This window comes from Rana temporaria, chromosome 3 (assembly GCF_905171775.1).
Source record: "Rana temporaria chromosome 3, aRanTem1.1, whole genome shotgun sequence".
Taxonomy (NCBI): domain Eukaryota; kingdom Metazoa; phylum Chordata; class Amphibia; order Anura; family Ranidae; genus Rana; species Rana temporaria.
This window is the reverse complement of record NC_053491.1, coordinates 222,646,048-222,672,620: the sequence shown is the minus strand read 5'-3', so window position 1 is coordinate 222,672,620 and position 26,573 is coordinate 222,646,048. Positions and strand designations below refer to the sequence as shown.

The 26,573-nt window shown below is 39.1% G+C and overlaps 1 protein-coding gene across 1 annotated transcript in view; it reads left to right on the top strand.

The window, feature by feature from the left end:
* The window catches only part of UTP20 (UTP20 small subunit processome component), a 117,719-nt gene that overhangs the window by 10,455 nt on the left and 80,691 nt on the right, over positions 1–26,573 (top strand). The window contains exons 4-21 of the mRNA XM_040344316.1: positions 598–730; positions 1,922–2,110; positions 3,450–3,531; positions 4,568–4,705; positions 5,736–5,891; positions 7,455–7,601; positions 7,683–7,817; positions 8,471–8,548; positions 9,327–9,505; positions 11,257–11,394; positions 13,279–13,367; positions 16,320–16,425; positions 17,488–17,638; positions 18,903–18,965; positions 19,037–19,192; positions 20,995–21,071; positions 21,317–21,396; positions 23,109–23,355. Coding sequence (XP_040200250.1) covers positions 598–730; positions 1,922–2,110; positions 3,450–3,531; positions 4,568–4,705; positions 5,736–5,891; positions 7,455–7,601; positions 7,683–7,817; positions 8,471–8,548; positions 9,327–9,505; positions 11,257–11,394; positions 13,279–13,367; positions 16,320–16,425; positions 17,488–17,638; positions 18,903–18,965; positions 19,037–19,192; positions 20,995–21,071; positions 21,317–21,396; positions 23,109–23,355 — 2,344 coding nt within the window. The remainder of the gene's footprint in view (positions 1–597; positions 731–1,921; positions 2,111–3,449; positions 3,532–4,567; positions 4,706–5,735; positions 5,892–7,454; positions 7,602–7,682; positions 7,818–8,470; positions 8,549–9,326; positions 9,506–11,256; positions 11,395–13,278; positions 13,368–16,319; positions 16,426–17,487; positions 17,639–18,902; positions 18,966–19,036; positions 19,193–20,994; positions 21,072–21,316; positions 21,397–23,108; positions 23,356–26,573) is intronic.

Genomic DNA, 26,573 nt, shown 5'->3' with positions numbered 1-26,573 from the left:
GCAAGCTGTTAATAGGTAATTTTTAGGGTAGAACTCCGCTTTAAAAATGAATACTTACCTTTCTGGCAGCCTGTGTCTTGTAAAGCTGCAGCTTCTCCAGCCACAGCAGATGGTCTATACTTTTCCTACCCCACCAGCTGATATGGTTGCTTCCACCGGTTAATATGTCTCTACAGAGCAGGTGGGGAGTACTTAACTAATACGATGGTTGAATACTTGTAACGACTTGGGAACAGAAATGCTGCAGCGTTTTAATAAATAAGTCCCCAAACAGGTAAATGTATTAACAGTTTTACAAGTTGACTATTGGGTAAATGTGATCCTCTAGTGAGAAGTTTCGAAAATAGTAAATGTTCTTCAAATATTCTGTTTTTGAGGGCGTACTTACCTTGTGTCCATACCTGACATCTGGACACCTTTCTGCAACCCCTTATCAGCATGTTGGTGTTCAAGGTCATTAGACTGTAATGCTGTGCTAAACTCTTCATATTTTAAGTGTGGAATGCAAATGAACTTAAAGCAGTATTTTATACTATAACGTGGATCCGTTAGACTGTTAGTAATCCGAATGTAATGATGGCTGTTTTTTTTTTCCAGTAACATTCTACCGAGAAGTGTCCAATAAGTGCCAGTCATTCCATCTGCTGGTTTATAATCAGAATGCCATAGTCCAAAGCCTGAAGACCCACCTACAAGTAAAGAACAGCCTTGCCTACCAACCTCTGCTTGAGTATGTATACAATTCCTGCTGTAATATAACACATGGGAATCACTGTCTTCTCTTGTAAAAACTAAAACTGGAGAGTCCAACATTTGGTGCAGCTCTGCATAGAAGCCGACCGACTTAAATTTTTTATTTTTTTTGTCAAAGCTTAATTGAACAAACTGACGTTGGATTAGGATACCATGCACAGCTGCACCAGATTGAATTTTTTTTTAAATCAACCCAAATGTGCAGTTGAAGTAATTATTTTCGTTTTTTTTAAAATACCAAATGGCTTTTGTTTTTCTTTGTGTAGACAATGCTCCAATTTTCTTTTTAGATATAATTTGTATGGGTTAATTTGTGTCTAAAATGTAAATTTTCTAGCTGTATGCATGTGATGCATTCATGTGGGTGTATACTATGCTCATCTAAAACATTTGTTCTTAGTTTTGGATAAAGTGTGTGTTTTTTACTGCGAACAAGGACAATGTTAAACAGATTTGCAAGGATGTGATCAGCTTAGAATAACTCTACTATTAGCAAAGTTATACATATTGGGCTGTAGTGTACTCACCCTCACATGTTCCTTGCTGTGCGGTGTGGTTGGTACTACCTACACAAACTACTTCACAATAATCACAGTTGGGTTTTGATCCATAGATATGCTCTATAAACTCCATTTATTTCTGTAACGAGTTCGTTCTTTGCTTGTCCTGGTCAAGTTTGAACTCTCCTTAATATCTGAAGAACGTTGTGTAGCAAGAGGAGCCCTATCTGGTTTGGAGCAGAGGCTGAGCTGCACAGGAAAGACTACCCCACTAGTGGGATGATGGAGGGGATTGGTGCTCAAGAAGTGTAATTCCCTGTCAAGTAGAATTATGGTTTAAAAACATATTACAGTTGAGTGAGCTGTAAGGTTTATTATGCATTAAAGTAATTGTAAAGGATCTTTAAACAACAAAAAAACAAACGTACATGTTATACTTTTTTGCTCTGTGCAATGGTTTTTGCACAGAGCAGTGCCGATCCCCCTCACCTGGTGCTATCTATTATTTTACATTTATTTTAACTCTTAGCATAGTTTGTCTTAACTGGGTAATGACCCAGCTGAACTGAGTTCTAGGTATATTACAATGAAGAATACAGAATATAGAATCTCCTTAACTTTTTTCTGATATGGTAATGTAACACTTGTTTTTTGTTTTTTCCATACAGTCTGGTGGTCCAGCTGGCTCGAGATCTGCAGGGAGACTTTTATCCACACTTTAAAGATTTTTTCATAGCCATTTCTTCATTATTGGAAACAAAGGACACTCAATTGATAGAATGGGCCTTTACATCCTTGTCTTATCTGTACAAGTACCTTTGGAGGATGATGGTGAAGGACATGCCTACCATATACAGGTGCCTAGAAAGATGCAATTTGTGTTTTTTTATTTATTTATTTTTTTACGTTTGGTATTTTAAGTGTGCCTGTTCCAGAATGGAAAATGTTTGGGATATAGCAAACAGTACTGAATACTTATCCTAGGAAGCAACATATGTTGGAGAATAATGCAAATAGAATGACTGCAGGCAGTATGTGCTGAGGGTCTGGCAGAAGATAGTATGTGCAGGAGAAAGGAGCTGGATGCTTACGGGTTAACATATATTCCTGAGGACTAAATGCTAAGGAGATAATACACATGGACGGAGGAATGGACATTGAAGGGTTATCACATATTTTGGAGACAGGACAAGGGGGAGACACCTAAGCTTGGGAAGTGGACAATGCAAGGTTAATGCTTCTATGATGGGGACAGGATGCACACACAACTCGGTTCCGCCACCTCCAGCTCTCACCCTTCACTCCCCGCTCACTACTGTCACTTGTAAACACAGAAACCTTATGTTTTTTTATAAGGACAGCGTTCCCCTCAGTTGCTCCTGGCCGTGTCAGATCCCTGCCTGCCCTGTAAGGACTCAGGGTGGGGACAGATGCTGACCGATGATCTCCGTGCAAGTGAGAGAAAGAGACAGAGCCTACTCTGCCGGGAGGTACTAGAGCCTGGCTGGGGTAGGTGAGATGTGTGAGGAAGCTTCTTTTTTTTAGGGGGGGGGGTGGAGGTGTAGATCAGGACTGTGAAGGGAGGTGAGTGCAGAGGTGGGAGATGGGGGGAGAGTGGTGCAGAGGAGGGGGAGTGGAAGTTAGATGTGGACAGCCTGTGAAAGAGAGCTAAACAATGCACTCTTGAACTCTTCACTTAGCGCACTCTTGAACTCTCCACTCTGTGCCTAGTGCACCCCTAAACCTTGCACATTGTACGTAGCGTACTCCTGAAATGTATTTTACACACTCCTGAACTCTGCATTCTGTATGCAGCATACTCCTAAACTCTGCATACGTAGTCTTACAGATACAACCGGCCCTTTTAGGGCAACCATAGTGCTTATGCGGCCCACAATGAAATTTGAGTTTGACACACTTGTTACTGGAGAAAGACCAATATATGTGCCCTCCAGTGGCATGTCTCCCAGTAGCAAAAGGGAACATGTACATATTACCCTCAAAGAGGAGATTAAACTATCTTGTTAAAACTACAATTTTATCTATTTTTGATTTATTGTTGAGGCTGGAAATAATTTTATTGTGGTATAATGGTAGTTTTCTTTTTTTTACATATAAAGGAATATATAATTGTCTAATAAATGTTACCTTGCAGAAAGCAATCGTCCTGAATTCATATTTTTTTTTATACTGTAGTTTATACAGCACTCTGCTTGCCCATCACAAAGAACACATCCGAAATTTTGCTGCAGAGAGTTTTGCATTCCTAATGAGGAAGGTAAGTCACCCATGACTAGTCACTCTCCTCCAGGAGCTGCACAGCCAAACAAAGTAGTGTTCCTTTGTCACATTATCATATTCTCTGTTGGGGTCATTTGTATTCAAATGCAAAATGTATAGTGGAAAATAGGTAAACAAGTTCCACTCCGACAGATATGGAAGTTTTGTAGTTTGATCATTTACAGGCTGTTTTTTCATTAAATCCGGTGAACCAAACTGTGATCGTTGAAGATGTAAAATTATTGCGGGCAACTGATAGAATTGAGAGATGTCTGTCAAAAGGTTTTACCAGCTTCCCCTCCCGCCGCTTCTGAAAGAGTTTCAGCGGCATATGAGCCTCTTGGAATGCTTTTTAGAGTAAGCCAACCACCTGCTGAAAAAAAAATACCGGGGTTAAAACAATACTAGGGTTATGGCTGATATGTTCGGCCATAATCCAGCAAACCAAAATGTTATGTTTACGTATTATGGTCGGCAAGTGGTTAAACTGGAGATGTAACACACTCTCATACAGGTTTATAAATTAATATAGCCACAGTCCTGTCTGGCAGATACCCTCCATACATAGAACTTGGTAAAGATATACTGTTACGTTTAAAAAGTTTAAACATATACAGCTTTGGGAAAACATTAGTGGAACCCTTGGTGCCTCTATTGAATCCAATCACTCTGTTGAAGAGCTAGAGGTGCCCCTAGAGTCTTTAGAATCTGACAATTTCTGAGGTTGTCAGATTCCTGCATCTCCCTGGTGTTCACTTTCTTTCCAGCTGCTACCACATTACTTTTTCCCATTTGAGCCACGGGGGCACAGAGTGCCTCTAGCTCTCCAAGATAATGTTAAGCATTATAAATGTTATTTTTTTCAATGCCATGTTTAAACAATTTTAATATAACCACAGTGCATCATTAATCATTTATGTGCCTTAGGTTGATTTTATAAACAGTCATATGTAACTTATATAGACCTTATAAACACATAATTCTTATCTTTTTGTGTTTTTTTTTGCCAACCAAATTTGTTACTTTGGTCTAAGGTGCCTGATTTAGGTGGACTGTTGAACTTCATGTTCCTGGACCTTAATGAACATCCCCAGAAGGTGGAAGGTTTGGGGCAGCTCCTATTTGAGATGTGTAAGGGGGTCAGACATATGTTTCACTCCTGTGCCAAAAAGGTAACTATGTATTATTAGATGCAATGTATGAATAAATTATGTGAATGTAAGGCACAAGCATAAAATGAACTGCTATTTAACCAATGTAACTTATATTGGTCACAAGAAGATGACATTTAACAGGTAGGCCAAAATAAAAAAAAATTCTGTTTAAATAGCATGTAAATGTTGCAAACTAGGATATCACCTTTTTTTTTTTTTTTTATAAATGCATACATACAACTAAATGCACAAGTACAACTTAAAGTGGAAGTAAACCCATCCGTAAAACAGTTTCATTTCCAACACATGCCGGAAATGTAACGCTCCCATTGGTTGTGCTCTCAACCAAACTGTCATCATCCAATGGCTAGTGTCATAACTGATCACATGTGCAGCATCATGGTTGTTGTTGATTAAACAGAGGCAAAAATGGCAGCTTCCTTGGCTGAAAATGATAGGGGTGTTTACTTACACTTTAAGTGGGGTACACACTATGAGAAAATCGGAAGAAAAATTCCGTACGAAGCATGGTTTTTCCATTTTCATATAGAGTGTACACAACTTTCAACATCTGATTCCGATTTTGCAAATGAAAATTTCCGAAGGTACAAATTCTCAAATTCTTCTCGTATGTGAACAGACAATTTTCGTTTAAGAACTGTTTTCATATAAGAGAAATCGGATACAAAAGACTTCCCATGATCAGGAACAATGAACAATAACAGAAAAAAGCCTTTGTCGTACAAGAATCTTTGTACATTATTTCCACCTTTGGTTCCGACTTGCTATTAAACGTGGAGGAAAACCAGATGATCGTTCACCCGGTTTTCTTATACTGTGTACCAGCCATAATACCTTAGTTTTGTAGAGCTCTGTAAGTAAAAAGGATCATGTTATTTTTTTTTTTTTAACTGTAAACCTTATGTACATTTTCTCTCGGTACAAAGGTACACATTTGTTTTTAGGGTTTGATTTTTTTTGCTTCTTTATTTTAGAACCATCATGGCTTGTTTATTGTAAATGTTACATGCTTATTTCTATATGGCAGGTTTTGCAACTGGTTTTACAGAAAGTTGGACCAGTGACAGAAACTGAAGAACAGTTGCCCTGGACTTTAGTAGGCGAGACACTGAAACATTTTGTGGAGTCTGCTTCTTTTTACATTAACGGCGAACACATGGAGCCACTTTTTAGTAATATTCAGGTATGGTTAAATATGTGAAGATGACAGTCTTTGTTGTGCTATTTTTAATGTGTGGCAGAATAATGGCACCTTTAGGGTTATCAAAAGCTCCCACTAATTACTTTTTAACCACTTCAGCCCCGGACCATATTGCTGCTCAATGACCGGGCCCCTTTTTGCGTTTCGGCACTGTGTCGCTTTAACTGACAATTGCGCGGTCGTGCGACGTGGCTCCCAAACAAAATTGGCGTCCTTTTTTTCCCACAAATAGAGCTTTATTTTGGTGGTATTTGATCACCTCTGCGGTTTTTATTTTTTGCGCTATAAACAAAAATAGAGCGACAGTTTTGAAAAAAAAAAATATTTTTTACTTTTTGCTGTAATAAATATTCCCAAAAATATATATAAAAAAAAAAATGTTTTCCTCAATTTAGGCCGATACGTATTCTTCTACATATTTTTCGTAAAAATAAAAATCGCAATAAGCGTTTATTTATTGGTTTGCGCAAAAGTTATAGCGCCTACAAAATAGGGCATTGTTTTATGGCATTTTTATTATTTTTTTTTTTCTAGTAATGGCGGCGATCAGCGATTTTTTTCGGTACTGCGACATTATGGCAGACACCTTTGACACATTTTTGGGACCATTGTCATTTTTATAGCGATCGGTGCTATTAAAATGCATTGATTACTATAAAAATGCCACTGGCAGGGAAGGGGTTAACACTAGAGGGCGGGGAAGGGGTTAAGTATGTTCCCTGAGTGTGTTCTAACTGAAGGGGGGGTGGACTGACTGAGGGAAATGTCTGATCGCTTTTCAGGCATTTCTCCCCTGACAGGACTGGGAGCTGTGTGTTTACACACACAGCTCCCGCTCCTCGCTCTGTAACGAGCGATCGCAGGTGCCCGGGGGCGATCGCCGGAGTCGGGGGTGAGCGGGGGGCGCTCGTGCCCGGAGGATCGCTCGCACGCGCGCCCCTATTGGCTGCTCGGCAAGATGACGTATAGCTACGTGATCTCGCCCAGCAGAGCCGACCTGCCGCCATATAACTGAGGCGGCTGGTCGGCAAGCAGTTAAGGAAATCCTTTCAATTATTTAAAATGACTGTTATCGCAGGGTGGCAGCTAGGAAACTAGCATTTGCAGAATGGGAAGTAGCAGTGGCAGCCCCCATGTCTTTGTCAGAAACAAATTTATTTTAGTTTTGTTAACCAAAAAACAGTTACGGAGTGGAATTGTATAATAAATATGTAAAATATCGTATTCAAATGGGCTGTATGTACAAATAAATAAAAAAAACGCATTGTTTATACACACTGAGTTTGGTTCAGTTTCAACTGTGAAATTACAAGCTGTCAGTGGGATTGGATTATTCTTGTATAACTCTCAATTGGGGTTATTTTTATTTCCATGTCATCTTTTTTTTTTTTTATAAAACTAAAGTCATTTGAATAGGGATTGTAAGTGGCTTAGGCAATAAGAAGGAGGAACCTGGTGCTTGGGGGTAGATATAACTATTAAAATATCTTTAAAAAAACTGAAAATTCACAAATGTTTTTCTTGATTTGTTTCTCATTTTTTAAGGAATCTCTGCTGCAGCTTTCGGGTAAAACAGATGCCAATCACAGTACACAATGCTCAGATCAGATAGAAAGGCTACTAGAAGCTTATTCTATTCTGGTGGAACATGGTCAAGGGTCAAAGATTCCTCATCCAGAACAGGTGTCTAAGGTAAATTTGTCTCATTCTAACTGTTACCCTTCTCAACATTTCACAAAAATCTCCTTTAATCTCTATTTTGTTTTCTCCTAGACATTGACAACATTGTTACAAGTTCCCAACACTTCATCATCTTGTTGTCACAAACTTCTCAGTATTATCTCTACCTTACTTCTCAATGAGAATGTATCTTTGCCAGTGTCTGAGATTAAAGAAACAGTAAATAAGGTAATTTATATCCTGCACGCAAAATAAAAAAAATGAAGAATATATTAAAGATGAAACTCATAGAAAGTGAATGAGCAGCTTTCAATAGTTTTTGGATTATAAGCTATTGCAATTTGCACCTTTTGTTGGTAGTATTTTATATGAGTATAGTACTTCACAAGGACAAGGTGCTTTGTTAACTCTAAAGCCTCAGCTATAGCATGACAAACGGGGAACAATCATTTTTAAAAGCAGATATTGGCAATGGCAGCCTTCATGATTCTCAAATGAGTGAAACATTTTAATGAAGCCAGGTATAATCAAACAAATTTGTTGGGTATGTGAAAAGTGACATTATTTCATTGTGTTGTGACATAATGTAAATGGACTGTTTCAAATGTAATTTAAAACTAGGATTCAGTCTGTCTGTTAGCACTTTTCGTGGCCAGATTCATCCTGTGAGTAGTGTATCACCTGAGTGCAGTGGGACTGATAAAAGGCATAGCTGAATGTTTTTTGTGTGTTTCTTTTTTTTGCTAATCATTTGCATTTTGATTGAAAGAATGGGAAGGGGGTGACAAAAATGACCAGATTTTGAGGAGAGTGATACATTTTGTAAAGGTCATTTGTGTATATGTTAAACATATGTGAATTTACACCTTTTTTTTTGTAAGGTTTTTGACAGTGGATTTTCAAGATCATCACTGATGGACTTCTCAGAAGGGCTATTCAAAATGGAGCAGTTTGAGCAGGCAAGTACCTAATTGCTTTAGAATAGAGGCAGTATCACTCTGCACTATTTTTGTATTAATTATGAAAGTAAATGGTAAAGTATAAAATTAAAATCTCTGGAAGTGATGCCACCAGCTATGGAAACGTTTCAGCAGGTCACCTAATCCACCACCTTCAGTATGGTTTTCATACCCACAGCAAGAAGATCCTGTAAGTTTTAAAGGATTCTCCACCCACCACCCCCCAAGTTATGACAGGTACCTGTTCCCCCACTTCTGGTCAGATTGCTGCTGCAATCCAAGAGGAAGTTCACTCCCCTATTTATCCCACAGCCTTCTGGGGTCCCAGAAGTCTGAAGGACCATTCATGAAGCACAGTGGGAAGCCAGATGTGAAACCGCAAAGCTTTACTGACGGTTTCCCTTAGTTAAGATGCTGGCATCTGGACCCGAAGCCGATTGAGGAATCGTCTCCGATGAGGGGACAGTTCTGGGGCAGGTAGGTGTCCTTATTAAAACTCAGCAGCTATAGTATTTGTAACTGTTGAAGTTTTTTTTTTTTTTTTTTTGGGGGAGACTGGAGCTTCTCTTGAATGCCCCAAAAAATAAATGAATTTAAATTTTATATAAAAAAAAAAAGCCTAAAACAGTTCCATGTGGTCTTGTCCTATGCCTAGTTCTATTTTTAAATAAATGTGTAGATGCAAAGATCTTCATAAATGAATGCAGTTATTTTAAGTTGCTGTTTTAATATATGATATAAGATGTTTAAATTTATTACATTTTATTTTATTTTTCAGCATTTTCTTCCAAGCTTCCTGCAGTATACCCTGCTGTGTTTTACAGACAAGAACCCCTCTGCTACGAGTGAGGCCCTGGCAATTTTAACTAAGCTCATTTTGGAAAAAGCTGAACCCCCAACAGTTGGTTCTATGGCATTTGAAAAATATCCCCTTGTATTTGTGGAAAAATCTAACTGGTAAAATCATTTGTTGAAATTGCTAAAAATATAATGAAGGGAAAACTTTTTTATTTTTTTTAACCACTTCAGACCCACGCTATAGCTGAAAGACAGCTACAGCACAGATGTCTCATTTTGGGAGGGTGTCGATGGATGTCCTCCCAAAACAGTGCCCCCTGGGGCGGTGCTGTGTGATCACTGTGTCCTTCAGACACAGCTGATTCACAGATCGCAGTAAAGGGCCAATCACAGCAGTCCTTTACCATGTGATGAGCTGCGTCCAATCACAGCTGATCACATGTAAACAAACTTGCCAGTTATCAGCATTCTTTCCTCATGTGCTGTCACAGCATGAGGAGAGTAGAGCCGGTAACAGGCAAGTGTGACAGGGGACATTTACACAGATAATCAGGACACTGATTATAACTGAAGCCCCATCAGTGGCAATCGTGCCCATCAGCACTCATCAATGAAGGAGAAAAATTACTTATTTGCAAAATGTTACAACAGAAAAAATAAAAATCAGAGGTGATTAAATACCACCAAAAGAAAGCTTGATCTGTCTCAAAAAAATAAATTATTTCATATGGGTTATACATATTTGCATGACCGCACAATTATTTAAAGTGCTTCAGCACTGAGAGCTGAGAATTAGCCTGGGCAGGCAGGGGGTGAAAGTGCCTATATTGAAGTGGTTAACGCTATTTTATTTAAAACATTTTTTTTATAGTGCACACATTTTGTGCACAGAGATTGTTTAATATGACTGGGGCCAAATGAAAATACAAGTAGTAATTAAAGTGTTACTAAACCCACAACAGTAAAATCAGTCTGTATATGCAGTAACGTGTGCTTGTTAAACTTACTGTGAAAGGGGTTAATCCTCTGCATTGTCTAAGGCCCCGTTCACACTCAATTGGTTGCGGCTTAAACCGCATCCAATTCGCATAACATTATAAAATTTATTTTAATGAAGCTGGTTCACATATGTGCGATGCATTCGCACTGCGCATTGCCCAAAAACGTGTGCGTTTTCTAGGCATTGCGGTGCGGCTTAGGTGCGAATTCAGGCCCATTATCTTCTATGGGCACGCATCTGATTCGCAGATGTGTTCAGTTCTCATCAGGATTTCTCTCCTTCTCCTCAATACACTTCCCCCCTCCCCCTCCAGGTCTCCAAATTCGCAGCTAAAACTGAGATGATCTGCTGAACAGCTCTCTTATCTCTTTGCAGAGATAAGAGTGCTGGAATTCGCACCACACAAGTGTGAACCCAGCCTTAAAAGGCTGTTCAAGCCTGTCTTTTCTGATCCTCCCCTCTTTCCACTGTCCCCTAATAATTTCCTTATAGCAAAGAGTCTATGGAGTCAAGCTGCACATGCTCAGTTTGGTGTGTATTGCTAAAGAGGTTTTTTTTTTTCTTGGGAGGATGCATGTGATCAGCACAGGGCCAATCAGCACTGTCCAGACAGAGAGTCAGGGGCCCTGCAGTCTCATATGACAGTCAGTCAGAAATCTCCTCCTACAAGCTTTAACCAGTGCTTGGCTGGACACTGATAGAAGACAGAAGACAGCTATATACTGCTGATGAGAAAAGGTATTTAGCAGTTTATAGTTGCTAAAACTATTGCATTTCCGTGTACTGTGGGAGACCAGATATAGTGAAATGCAGTATCCTGGGTTTAGTATCACTTTAATAATGCATTTCTTGTGTGCAGTGTGATAATGTTAACTGTTCTTATGTGCCGTGTCTTGGTTTTCTTTCTTAGTTCAAAGTCGAAAGGTGGTCAGAGTAAGGGATCTGCAGTGCTGGATTACATACTGTCTCTGATTCATCTGTCACCTGATCTGGATGCCTGTGAAGTGTCACACTGTTGGGCTGCACTTACTGTTCTGCCTCATTTGAGGTAATTATACATATAGATTATGAGCAGTCTGAAGTTATTAAATTTTTAGCATTGCATATTCTTATTATATAAGGTTGTAATAAGGCAACATACATTATGATCCTTGTAATTTGTGTGTCTGATAAAAACATTGGTTGGAAGGATTTGTAGAGCTTTCCTGTGGGGAAGACATAATAGGCATTTTCAGCCACTGGGAGTGCTTGTTATAGCTCACAAAAATTGTGCCAGCAGATGCCTTTTCAGTGGCAGGCACAGCACGTACTGCTAATACCTGATTGGAGGTCCTGGTTTGAATGATAATGTGATCAAAGGTGGACAGTTGTTGCAATACTAATTTTCTTAGCTTTCGTTAGTTTAGCCATAGATGGACATAAAAAAGAAAAGTCGGCTCTATATGTTGTGAAGGAAAAAAGCACCTAGGAAGAGCTCTTTTTCACTGTCTAATGAACCCCCACCTAATACTTGCAAGGGATACTCATACCTGTTGCATCACTTGCTTTTATCAAGCTGTGGTCACCCATGTGAAACCTGTGGACATTAGATAATAACTAGGTGGTGTTTGGACAACCTCAGACCAGGTCTCAGGAGAAACTGTTGGACTGTTTTTTTTTTTTTTTTTTAGATAATTGCCTATCTTGTCTCCTTATTTCTGAGATAAGAAATGTGCCTGCTTTATCTGCTGTTAATGAAGACATGTTTGTTGGAGACAAACGGGCAAGCCTATGATTTTTTTTTTTTTTTGAGCAGAAGAAACATGATTGGGTTAGTTGAAATGTCCCGAAGCATACATTATATAGTTTTTACGGATTGAAGGCTTGAAGCAATCAGTCCTGCTAGAAAGCATGTCTAATTTTTAAAGTCCCCCCCCCCCTTTTCGTGACCCTTAGAAGCAGGTGTCAGGCTCCTGCTCCTCACATTTCTCTCCCCAATGTTGGCATACACTTGCTAAGATAATTTGCTGCACACAGATTGCTGCAAGGGTAGTCGGATATCACATTCACAAATTACCACCTAATAAAGCGTAATTTTCTCAAGAACATGTTTATTAGACTGGTTAGAGGTATGAAAATGTCATAGTAATCCACCTTTGAAACTTCTACAACCTGCCACAAACCTCTACTTGGCAATGCATGTGCAGTTTAATCTTCCTTAATTCTTACCAAACCCATTCTCAAATCACACCAACCATTTAATTCTTGTGAATATCCACACAGGTAACTAAATCACTTTGATGAAACACTTATCATTGTACCTATTTTGTTGACACCCTTTTGTTGTTGGACTTAAAGTGGTATTAAAACCAAAAATGACCCATTCAAGTGAATAAGGCTGCTCTGCAAGCATGTACAATACAGGTGGTTGTGGTGTGCTAGTGCAACATTCAAGGGGTTAAAGCAGGCGGTGAGGAGGTGATAAAACTACCTGTCAAATGCCCTCTGAAGAGTGATCTAAATGTGGATCATTCCTCTGACATCAAAACATATGTGAACATGCCCTTAGGGTGTTTGAACTCTGGATGGAGGAGCAACTGAGATACCTTTTTTAAACAGCATTATTGTCGATTTGTAGAGAAGGTAGTGTTAGATGCACTAGCAGATTTAGATGAACTTGACTAACCAATAAAAGCTGAACTCCAGCTAACCCTTTTTCAGCAGTTATAGCAGCAGCTTTGTTTTTTTTCTTTTAGGGATAAAGGTTTTACATAATTGAATAAAACAGTACATTGGGGTGTTTAACACCTTTGCTTGACAAAGCTGTTGGCTGGCCAGCCTCATGTGCCTAGCCTTGGATATTGGGATGTCAGAATGGAAAATTTGCAGATTGTAATGTAGAATTATACCCCTATTGTATGTACAATCATTAACTTTTCATTTTCTGTTTCAGACCCATGGATAAAGAACGAATCATGCCAATTTTATCAGACATTATAGGAAGCATTTTTTCTTTTATAAACCAAATACAGTTTACACGGGGTAAGTTAGGAAATGTAAAAAACTTTTTGATAGTTTAGTTTGGATGAGCAGAACTTTGAAGACAGTTTACATCTGTGTGCTCATTATATAAACTGTAAAAAGCAGCAAATTGTAGTAACTGTTAGCAGAATCTCTTTACTGAAGTCATACTAGTACAAGATTATGATTGTTTGCACTGGGAACTTAGTTTTCACCAGTGTCAATTCTTTTACTGTTTTATTGAATAACCCATTGGTATTTTTCTGTACTTAAATCATATGTCAAGGTAAAATAAAGAAACACATATGTAGTACAGTAAAACCTTGGATTGCAAGCATAATTCATTCTGCAAACATGCTTGTAATCCAAAGCACTTGTATATCAAAGCAAATTTCCCCATAAAAAATAATGGAAACTCCAATATTTTTTTCCACAGCCATTTATTCATAAGTCCTTCAGTGTATAGTCCATGTAAAAAGATTATAGCAATGTGTTTGGTTGTGTAGCCATAAAATGTCCATCCACAAATGGCAGCCTCCACAAGGGGTTTAGAAGCAAAATCCAGCAGGTGCTACAGAGTATAAAAGAGAAGAGAGGCACCTCTAAGTGTAGCAATATGGTTAAATTTAATGAAGGTACAACGTTTAGCAACTCACATGGTTGATGATTAAAACAGGCACATCTAAGTATGCAGGCATCCAGGGTAAAGCTGTCCACATCGACAAACCCGCACCGCTGCCAGTCTGCAATCGTGACCGGGAAGACTACCCTCCAGTAGAGAGATCTGAAAGCGAGGCTTGAAGTGCCCGTGGAGCGCAGCATGGAAGGATTGATGTCAATGGCAGTGCGGAGGATGGTCTATGTGGACAGTTTTACCCCAGATGCCTGCATACTTAGATGTGCCTCTTTTAAATATTCAACCATGTGAGTTGCTAAATGTTGTACCTTCATAAATGTAACCATATTCCTACACTTAGAGGTGCCTCTCTTCTCTTATTCTCAGTTGTGACATGACGCTACTTTTATATCAAGACATTGCTTATGTATCAAGTCAAAATTTATTTAAGAAATGTTGCTTGTCTTGCAAAATGCCATGGTTTTACTGTACTTTTCTGCGCTAACGTGCATAATAGTCCCAAGATTTCACTTTACAGACCCTGCAAGTACAGAAAAATACCTGTTGATCTGCTAGGAATGTGCTCAGTTTATTTAAAGTAATATTAAAGGATTTAAAAAAAATAACTAATGTATTTTTTACCTGCACTGTGTAATGGTTTTGCACAGCGCATCCGCAATCTTCCTATGGGGTCCCCCACCAGCGTTTCTGGCTCTTTTTGCATTTGAGTACCCCCATAGTAAGACACGATGTCTATTGACACACATAGTTCAGCTCAGCCCTGTCCCCACTCCCTCGCCACTGGATTTGATTGACAGCAGCAGGAGCCAATGGCTGGGCTCTGGATTGAGTATGGGTTTAGGTAATTATTTAGGATGACAGGTGGAGAGGAGCAGCACCTTAATGTAGAGAACCACTTTCATTTCCTGTTGTAAGCGGAGAGGACGCATTGTTGACGGAGTGGTCAATCGACTGGCTTGTTGTCTTGATAAATTTCTTAACCACTTTTAGGGGTGGATTTACTAAAGACAAATAAACTGTACCAATTGCACTCATTTTCCTCAGGGCTTAGTAAAAGTGGTAAAGCTCTTCGGATTTCCAATATCCAATCGTGTGCATTTTTTTTTCTTGCGCCTGATTGGGTATTCTTTACCAAGTGAAGCTTTACCACACTTACTAAGGAAAATGAGTACAACTGCACCTAGAACACGCATGGTTTATTTGCCCTTAGTAAATCAACCCCTTAGGCTCTGTTCACACCTAATGCCGATGCGGCTCCCAGTAGGGGTCCAGTGCGTCCTGGTTCACCGTTTCAGGTCCGATTTCAGCCGAATTTTTTTGGCTGAATTTGGACCTAAAACGGACCAAAAGACGCATTGGGCTCCTGTGCAAATTCGCACTGGAGCCTTATCGGAGATATGTGAACTGGCTCCGTAGAGAGCCATTCACGTTATCCTGCTATTGCATATTGGATTCGGGGATCTGAGTTTGTCTCTGAGTTTGTCAGTGGTTTTAAACATATTTACCGAACAGCAGTTGGACAGTGTCCAGTGTTTCTTGATGTGGAATTTGAAGTACCTATTGCTGATTTCAATGAGGAATCTGGCTTGAGCGGTACAGTTGTTTGGGCATTTCAATCCTATCCTAGTTGGAGCTTGCACAGAACAGATGGTTGTTTTCCTTAACTACAGGTGAAAACGCTGGTGCCAAGATTTGGTGATATGCGACAGGATGAATAGTAAATTACAAGGTGCCCTATACTCAGAAGTACGTGGTGCTCCAAGCAGCAGGAAAACAAATGTAAGAAAGGAGTGCAAAATGCTGTGAGAGCTGGCTTTAAAGTGAAAATCAACCTTTCCCCAAATTTTTGAAAATGGGCCCCCAGGAGCTTTAAGCCATAATGTACTAGTATGCACCGCATACTTGCCTGCCAATTGATCCCCTCCGGGGGCCCTGGTATCAGGGCTGCTGTCAGTCACAGGCACTTCCATTCTCCCCAGTCTTCTTTCCTGTTTCCAACTTTTCAACGATTGATTGGACAGGCTCCAATTACGTCATGGGGGTCACATCAGCATGTCACAGAGCTGTTCCATATATGTAAATTGAGCTGCACATGTGTAGCTCAGTGTACACAAACACGGACAGGCAGTGAGAAGCAGTTTTGACAGAAGAGACCAATAGTGTCTCCTGCCTGTCAGTCGTTCTTCATTTTTTAAATTTAATTCTACTTTAAACATTATCGTTTTTGGGTTTGGTAGACAAAATTTTAACCAATCGTTCTTTATTTATAGACCTAGAACTATTTTATATAGACTTTATGGTTCATTTGCACATTAACGGTCTTCTTTATTTTTTAGGAGTCTTGTGGATAGCTTGCCAGGCAGTGAGTACTCTCCTCAGTCTGGATGATTCTGCTGAAATTCTTCATGTGCTTCCAATGGAAAACATAAAAGACCTACTGCTGTAAGTTACGTGCATATTCTGCAAACACAACTAGCCTTCTGGTCCTGGCGGCATTTGTGCTTTACTGAGCTGATCTTTTATCACATATACTTGTAAGGGGTAGGAAAAGTATGTCTTTTAAATTTTTTTCTCTGTCCACATGGGATTTTTAAAATTAATCTGATCTGCACTAAGACATTTCTAAAATACTGTAACAGCAGTGCTGAAGTGCAGCCACCTTGTAATGCTTGCATGTACCTGTAGTAGTCCTTAAATTAAAATCCTCCTTTGATCCTATTCTCAGGCTGTACATGGGGCCCTAACTTCTACCCAAGTTGAGATTAACTCTGCTCCTGCCTGGGCTAAACCATGCTCCTGTCATTCAACCATCAAATGATGGAACTTCAGTGGACATCAGAGGCTATGACATATGACAGCTGGTGAAGTTTAGTAAATGGAGGGGGTGAGGCTTATACATAATATGGTTAGAAGTCAGGGCCTATTACCTCAAGCCCCGTACACACGATCGGAACTTCCGATGAAAAAAGTCAGATGGACTTTTTCCATCGGAAATTCTGACTGTGTGTATGCCCCATTGGAGTAATTCCATTGGAAATTCCGATGAATTCCATTGGAGTTTAGATAGAGAACATGTTCTCTTTTACTCTGATGGAATTCCGTCAGAGTTCCAATGTGATTTTGGTCGGACAAAGGTCTGATCGTGTGTACGGGGCTTAAGAGGCTTCATTGGCATGCTATTATCTATTTAATGGCTGTTATGGACAATACATACAGTTTTGGACACATCATGTTATTATATGAGCTTGCTAACATTCATTGATATGAAATGGAGGGATGGGAATACCTTTATTAAATTCTGATTAGGCAGTGGTAAAATAATGTACAACAGACTTGTATTGAGAAAAGCCTAATAAATATCTCATAGAGAAAATGTTATTTGACTGCCATTTTCTAAATCATAGACACCAATCAGTGATGCTTCTGATGTTTTGATCCGTTATGTAGCTTTTGTAATGAAATGTTGATGTCTAATCTTTTGTTTTTGCTTTGTATTATTTTCAGCTTATTCCCTGATGATCCAAGTGCCTTGCTCTTGGCAGATCTTTATTTCACTAGATTAGTGTTCTGTGGCTGCCAACAGAAGCTTTCACAGGATTTCCAAATGGAGATATTTTCAAAGTTGCAGTATAATATATCGGGGAACTTGTCAAAGGTATATCAATACAAAATAAATGCAAAGCTTTTTGAGATATTGATCCTGCCCTGTCATCCTTTTCAGATTTATTTGTTTATAATAAGTATGATGCTTACCAGTTTAAGGCCATCGTAACTCATTATTCTTTGCATATTAAAGGAAAAACAATTCTATATTAGCTTGCAAAGCCAGCATAGTGACCATTTAACATCTTCATCTTACAGACTCTCATTCCAAAGTTCACATTTAAAAAAAAAAGAAGCTGTTTGTATGGATTTGGGGTCAGTTCTCCCTATACAGAACAGCTGCTAGCATGCTAGTCTAATGTGCTTAACAGTAGAAATTCTTACCATTTTGGTAACAGGTGGGGTTAGTGGACTGTGGCTGGTAGTTTCAAAGGGAATGTATTGTGGTTTTGCGCATATTTTATTTCTGTGTTATGGTCAGGTCACTGCTAAAAGCATTTTTAAAATTCTCTTTTAACCAAGTAAATATGAAAGATTGCATGTTAATTTTATGCAGGCTTATACCCAGCTAGCATATGCAGCTCTAATGCTGTCTTTACTATTTGGCCATTTAATCTTTTGGCTGCTGAAAGAAACCCATTGTTTACAGCATTCAATGAGTTCTCACAAATGTGATCCATCCGTTACTAGAGGAAACATTTGTGAGGTGTTAATTGGACAAAGGGAGCTGTACAGCATGCAGCTCTGCTGTGTTAATCCATAGTATGTTTGTTTGGAATTCTGTATTACATTTTTTAAATCTGTAAATGAAAAAAATTATAGTATTTGAGCTGTGAATTATTGCATATAAATTAGATTTACCCCTATATGGAGCCAGTGAGTGACGTTTAGGGCTCCTTTTCATATTTTCTGTTTTCCCTTTCTCCTGTTTAAATACCCAGTAGTTTCAAGGGATCTATGGAACAAGCCAAAAAAATAAAACATGCATGTGAATAAGTGAGAGCACTTACACTCCTGGCTGTGTATGGCTCCCTTGAAGACAGTGGGGTTGATTTTCTAAAACGGGAGAGTGCAAAATCTGGTGCAGCTCTGCAAATATACCAATCAGTTTACATTTTTTTGTTTTTTTGTCAAAGCTTCATTGAACAAGGTGAAGTTAGAAGCTGATTGCCTACCATGCACAGTTGCACCAGATTAACCCCATTGTGACAGAAAAGAGACAACTTCTACTGTCTTCTTTCACACATTTCCAATAGGTCACAGCTAAAGGTCATTTAAAACATGTCTCTTATTGTGTATATATATATTTTTTTTAGGTGCGACTTCTTACTATAAGGATACTAAATCACTTTTCTGCCCAACCAAATATATGTCTGGAGGTAAGCATTCACATGAGTGGACTGTCAAATTAGAATGAATATTAAGTAAAGTCTAACCAGTTTTTCTCTAGGAGTCCAAAGGAGGAGAAAACCTTCATGTGTTTTCCATTCTACTGCAAGCTGAGCTTGTCCCAGCCACGGTCTATGACTACCGAGATAAACTTATTCATCTTCGGAAACTGAGGCATGATCTTGTGCACTCAGTTGCAAAGGAAGACTTCAAGGAGGTTGGTGTAGAATGTATATTTTATGACCTGTGGAGTACACATTGTCATATTAATGGGAAATGGCTAGAAAATAAGTGTAAATCGATGTAGTCCTATACTAGTTAACCTACCAAGTTGACATTTAATGTGGAACTGAAGTTTTGATAAGAAAAACCCCAAATACCCCAGCTCAAATTTTTACATTTCAATGATTTTAGGAAACCTAATCTTTTTTTGCCAATTTGGTTCTGTAATTAATGAACCTAGACGGTATACAGGGATGGTATACAGATCAGTTAGTTTTGAAGCAGTGGGGAGAGGAGCAGATCAGCGATAGTGAGAGATGACGGGCAGGGAGGAGAGGGGCGGTGGAGCACAGAGGAGACACAGGGAGAGCTGCAGATAGCAGCGTATGACAGAGGCACGTACTGACTCTGGGTGTCGGAGCTCTGCAACCCTGATAGATTGGAGTCAGCACAGAGAGGAGAGGGTAGAAACTGTCAGAATTAGCCAGGTATTTTAGGTGATACAGGGGGCCAAAATACACAAGCACATTGCTGTAAAAATGCTTTAAAGGAAGGAAATCTTTATTTTTTATTTTTTTGTTGGGTTGAAAAACACTTCGACTCCCCTGTGCATTTTCCCTTTTATACGCACCCCTTACCTGTTTTGCTGGATTCTCTTAAAAAAGGCATACTCACCTGCCCAGTGGATCCAGTGTTGTCCTGCAGCGATCCGGTGTTCTGGTGTTGAAGCCTCTGTCCCCCAAATTCGTCTTCCACAAGTGTCTTTTCTAGGTTTAGGCAACACGGCCTAAACCTAGAAACCTAGTAGCTCTGCCCCCCTGTTTGCTCTGTGAATGGGCTTCCACAGCCTTGTGAGATATGTGACAAGGTTTTCCCTGGGGGCTGGAGTAGCATGACACATCATTCTGGCTTAAACCAGAAAGATGGTGGGGCTACCATAAACAAAATAAAAGCACAAGGAATAGCCCCCCCTCCAACAAAAGTCCAGTTCTTGGTACTGTGCAGGTCGAAACGGGCCAGAAATTCCAAGTAAATTTCCACTCTAAAACTTAGAAGAGGATATGTCCTCTTTGGACAGATCTCTTACTTTTCGCTGTGTCTCTGTAATAGAAAACAAAGGGACATCTACTCCACAGTACATATAGACCAAAAAAGGAATCTTAACCAATTCTTACTCAATCCAACACTTGAAATAAAAAAAAAAAAAGGTATTGACTCTACGTATACTTTAACTGCACTGAGGCTCAGTTCACAGGTAAATTCATGTGGAGTCATTTTATGTAATTTTAGTAATTTTTTCACTACATATTTAATTTGAATAATATATTGTAGAACACATCATCCTCGGAGTATAGACCTTGGTTGCTTGTTTTGAACTGATATGAGAGGAGAAACATTCCTGCTGTATGCTCTAAAGCTTCTGCTCTTTAGATCATGTTCTGATTCAGATGTACCCTGGGCTCTTACAACATTCACGTGCACATTTTATAGATATTGCTGTCAAGAATTAGGGTTGACCTTTGAATGGCAGTGGCAAGCTGATTTGACAGTGCCACATCAACAGTCAAACAGTGTTTGTTTTTTGATAAACCTAATCCTTCAAACATTTTGGAGAGTTGAGTGTCTTTATTGCAGATGTGGGTACAACTAAATGGAATTTAACATATCCATCTCGTGGAAAGGTGATTCACGCACCAGACAAATGTAGTGCTTGTTCTTTTCCATAGCTGCTTCTAATACTCATCATGTCTTGTATTTTGAACAATTTTTAGCATTCATTCCTTTCCCTTTTCACAGGTACCGTTGAGGTATTTACTAGCAATGCTGTATATTAACTTCACCCCTCTGTGGGATCCGGCTATTGAGCTTATTGCGTAAGTAAATTATATTTATTCTGGCAATAACTGCCTATGACGTGACTTTTTTTTCCCCTCAGCTGTTGATGTTTTAATAAATAATCCAATTGTGATCATAACACTTCCTGATTGACACATTCTTGTGGAAAATGTTCCATTAATGTAACATTTTGTACTAGATGGCTCAGCCTGGGAAAAGTGAAGAATACTTTCACTGGCTGTGTTCTCAGAGAATGAACTTATCCCCATATTTTCTTTTATAGGTCTCATGCAAATGAAATGGAAAATAAAGCTTTTTGGAAGGTGTTCTACGAGCATTTGGAAAAGTCTGCTGTTCATGCTGGTAATGTTTTACTGACTTGAAAAATAACATTCAAATGCTATTATAATTGCCGTAGGAAAAATATTTTATTATGCAGGTGCTCTGGTAACTCCAAAGTGTAAATGTGTCAAAGTTGAATGACTTGTAAGATCCACTTGGCTGGTCCATCAGGGACTAATACTATACTTATTGCTTAGTGGTCAGAGATAGACCTCTGTTTGACATATAAAATGGGTTAGGACTGTGTCCACACTTTTCCAAAAGGAAATCACTGGTAAAGTTAAAGTAGAAATAAAGTAAAAACGTTTCCTTTTTGCATTTTAGATATCCCTGTAAGGTTTTGTTTTGCCCCTTTGGGAGATCTCCCTTGTTCCATAACCAAAACAGTAAGTGAGAGAAGATCTCTCTAAAGCAAGGGAATCCTTTGTTGTCACCCGGGTCACCAAAACTATTGTGCCCATTAGAATATGTTCCCACTCTTTCCAAAATTTGGGATTTTCTTTCAGTGATAATGGTAAACAGGCCAAAAAGAGAGGGTGAATCTCCTTATCAAGGGCATAGACAGACCGCAATAAAAACCTAACTTGACATGAGTTCTAATCCCTCTAACACCTCTAACTGGTAATCTTGCTTCGCACCTTGGCTTATCTATAAATTTATAAGAAAAAGACCAAAGCGGAGTAGTTTCCCATAACAACCAGTGCTATAGAAATGATTACTACAACTGATTGCCCAGTTTTTCTTTGCTCAGTCTTTCATAAATTTGCACTATTGGTTTAAAGTGTTATTAACCAAACCATCAAAAATGAAATTCATCATATTGCAGCCTACCAATTCTTAGATATGGTGGCTGCATTGTTATCTTTTTTAGGCTCTTTTCCATTATTTTCGCAAGCAAGTCTGTTATTTCTTAACTCCCTGTAACAGACCAAGCTGTGCTTAAAATTGTCAGTTTTTTTTTTTATGTGAAAAAACTGTTGCTCTTACTGCTCAAAAAGTGTTGGCTTAGTTAAAGTCCAACTAAATCTGCTAGTGCATCTAAAGCAGGCCATGCACGGTTGAATTTCGAACAAATTTTATTTTTAAAATCAGAAAGTTCATTTTATCTTGTGATCTGATGATGCCACCATCGATTTTCGAAATTCGGCCGACCAAACCTTCATGTTGCCAGGAATATTCTTTTCTCTCCGGGAATATTCTTTTCTTGCAAATGCGCATTTTTTTTTCTATTACGTTTCTCGCACGATTCTCACATCATTGATCAGAAAATCGTTCATTTTTCAAAAAATGTCCAACATGTCGGATTCCTCAAATTTGATTGCTGCACGAAAATCGGCTGTTGCTGCAGCCCACTAATGGTGCGAAATTTGTACGAAAATTCTTTGATACGATTTTCGAATGAAAATTCTTTCGAAATTCGAACCGTGTATGGCCGCCTTTACACTACCCTCTTCCCAAATTTACAATGCTGTTGTCCAAAGATGGCTATGTTGCTCCATTATATAGTGGAGCCACCCTAAGACCAGTGGTGTGTAACTGGCTAGATTACCAGGTGAAGAAAAAATATGTAATCTTTTAAATAATGCCACCACCACATATAGGCATTGGTAAGTGTAAATATATGACATTTTTGTTTCTTGGTTTAATTCTGCTTGAGTGCTAACATGGAAAGTATTTTTTCAGAGCTATGGTCATAAATATTGTTTGGAGACATGTTCCCTTTCTTTTTATAGAGAAGGAACTTGGGGATGAGCAGCTAAATGAGGAATCAACAAACGGCCAGTCCTATGGAATTGATGTTTCTAATGCTGGAGACGTTGGAATCTTATATGCTGATATGCTGAAAAGCAAAACTGATATAAATGACAGGACTGATTACACCAATTTCCGGTTCCTGCTTTGGAAAGCAATGTCACTGTTTCCAGACCGGGTGGAGCCGAGGTCCAGGGAACTTTCCCCTCTCCTGCTCAGGTTCATAAGGTAAGACTGTATGCTATAAAAAGAGCAGTGTATTTGTACCTCACACTTAGCGACAGTAGCTGTCTTCTGTATTTCAGTAAATGTTTTGATATCTCTCAAAGGGAACATTATTAATTTACCAAACATATTGTGAAGAAATCATATGCCTTAATGCATATGCATTTTATGGCTGGGATGGTTAATCAGCAAGAAAACATGTAAAAAGGAGGGAAAATTGTGGCGTGTACATGTCCGGTGTTAATTTGTCTTGTTTTCAGCGCTATGGTAATTTAAGGGGGCTTGTTGTTTGACGTCAGTGATAGGCAGATCCCTTGAATGCGCATTCGCACAAAATGCGTCAGTAGGGGCCTACGTGCTGACATCATCGCCCTGTCCTCGTGCTGGGAACGGCGGCCATTACTGTGAGTTTGGCCAATTTTATGCGGCAGCATTTGTATCTGCTTTTAACTATTTAATAAAATACTACACTATATTAGTACCAGTTGGGCTCCTGATGGTGAGTTTTTTTTACACAGCTTATGGCCTTTTTGGATTTCTCCATGTAATCGCTAAACAAAGCTGGGATACCACTTTGCTCCATATGGAGCAGTTCAAGGCATACTTTTGTCTGGCTACTGGTGAGTGTTTAGATTGGTGGAAGCGCACTATATAGGTTATTTTCACTATACCGGGTGGAGTGCAATGACAATTTAATGCTGCAATTTCACTTGTTTCTGGTGAGTGGTTAGATACACTACACTGTACCACTGGATGATTCTCTAAGCACTTGGAGGATTCTTAAGTCACGTCAAGGACTGTTTTAGCATTAATGTTTTGGGACTGTACCAATATATTTTGGATCACATTTTTTTTATACTTTGTAGTTTGTGTATGCATATTTTTTTTTATACTTTGTAGTTTGTGTTGTGGACTGCTGCGCACCATTTATGTGTATTGCATTTTTTAATACTTTGTAGTTTGTGTATGCATATTTTTTTATACTGTGTTGTTTGTGTAGTGGACCGCTACGCACCATTTATGTGTATTGCATTTTTTTATACTTTGTAGTTTGTGTAGTGGACCGCTGAGCACCATTTATTATATGTTCCATGTCAAGTAGAAAGGGCAGCAACCAATGGGGTTCTATGACATTTTTAAATATGTGAGCAGGTGATGGCAGTTTGCCTATGGCTTCATGTACACAGGTGTATAAAAATATTCCTATCTATGCTGGGTATTTCAGAAAAATCAAGCTTTAAAAATACATGTTTTGACGTGCTGCCTGTTTAGAAGCATATGCGCATATACACATTCTGTTGGCTAGAATATTCATCTATTCTGCCCACTGTAAGCACAATTACGCCAGCAAGCTCCTCTAAAGGCAAGGGGATTTTTTTTTTTTTAATGCTTCTGCATGCTAATCCACAATACAAACCTAAATGCCATAGTGGCAGGCATGAGCATTGGCTGAAAAAAAGTGCATGATACCATTAAAAGCTACGTTTTTGTGCCCATGTTCACAAGCCTAATTCTTGAGTACCCAGAAGTCCTCTGATATCCCTCAAAAATCCTTGTTCAATAAGTTCAGTTTTTGGACTCCAATGTCCTATAGTCTGATTAGATGCTGCAATTTACTTCAATTTATTACAATTTACTACAAATTATAAAATTGTTGCAAATAAAATTGTAAGATTGTATTAAATGTCAACTACAACCATTGGTATGAAACTCATTTGGACATTTGGGTCAGCTTTGACCAATGTATGTATGCATATGCCCTGATAGCAGACAGGGCCGCCATCAGGAATTATGGGGCCCCTTACACAGCTTCAGGCATGGGCCCTCCTGGAGCAGTGAACCGGGGGGGGGGGGGGGTGCTGCCGCGAATTGAGAAGCGAGGGAGGGGACCCTTTAAAGAAAAATATATCTAAAAAAAGGGGGGTAGCCATCCTGGGCCCTTCAATAAAAATAAATATATAGATATATAAAAGGGGGGTTGCCATCTGGGGCATATATATATATATATATATATATATATATATATATATATATATATATATATATATATATATATATATAAAAGTTTTTTTTATAAAAAAAAAGGGGGGTTGTCATCTGGGGACCTCCGGACCCCTAAAAAAAAAAAAAACCCTTACAGGTGTGTACTGCCTGTACCCCCCCCTGATGGCGGCCCTGATAGCAGAAAAACAAACACTCTTGCGCACAAGTGAGTCACCAGGTGGACTAGAGTCCCAGTGAATAATGCCACAGGCCTTGCTGCCCTCAAGGATAGGGGTATCCTAGCAAGCAAGAGAAAAGAGAGCGCACCAACCTTGTGCATTATTCTTAGGTATATTTTAATAAAAGTTACGTTAAAAAAACTACTCACAAACTGATGGAAAAAAACTTGCGATGCAAATGATCTCCGGATGACAGCAATTGGTCTAATGACAACAGACTCCAGATGGTAACAGAGGAGATTTCAAAGGCCACTGCTGGCTGATGCGTTTCGAAGGAATACCTTCTTCCTCTGGGCTCTGAGGAAGAAGGTATTCCTTTGAAATGCGTCAGCCGGCAGTGGCCTTTTAAATCTTCTCTGTTACCATCTGGAGGTTGTCATTATACCAATTGCTTCATCCGGAGATCATTTGTATCGCAAGTTCTTTCAATCTGTTTGCGAGTAGTTTTTTAACTTATCTTTTAATAAAATATACCCAAGGGTAATGCACAAGGTTGACGTACCCTCTTTTCTCTTTTTCTATGCATATTCCTTACCTGTGGGATCCCCATGAAAGCTGGCAATCGTTCTAATAGGTATCACTACTACAGTTATTGCCACAAACTAACTCCAACCAAACGGCTGCCCTGCTACATTATGAAAACAGTGGGTAGCTCATTCGGCATAGGCGCCACTTACAGAACACTTTGCATTTTCTCAATGAATGCAGAGCATTCTCTGATTGGATGAGTTGGGTGGCGACATCACATTCTCCATTTTACCTAATGAGAGAATTATTTGCATTCATTGAGAAAATGCACAGTGTTCTCTGTATGGTGTCTGTGCCATGCGGGATCTGGGAGATGGCGGCAATCACTTTAGTAGCAGTGCCTACTACAGTAAATTTCCAGCTTTCACAGTGATTGGCCAGATATAGCAAATGCTTACACTGGTCCAAGTTGGACCAATGTAATTATGCAAAAATATCCACACCTAAACCTTCGCTTTAAAACCATTATGG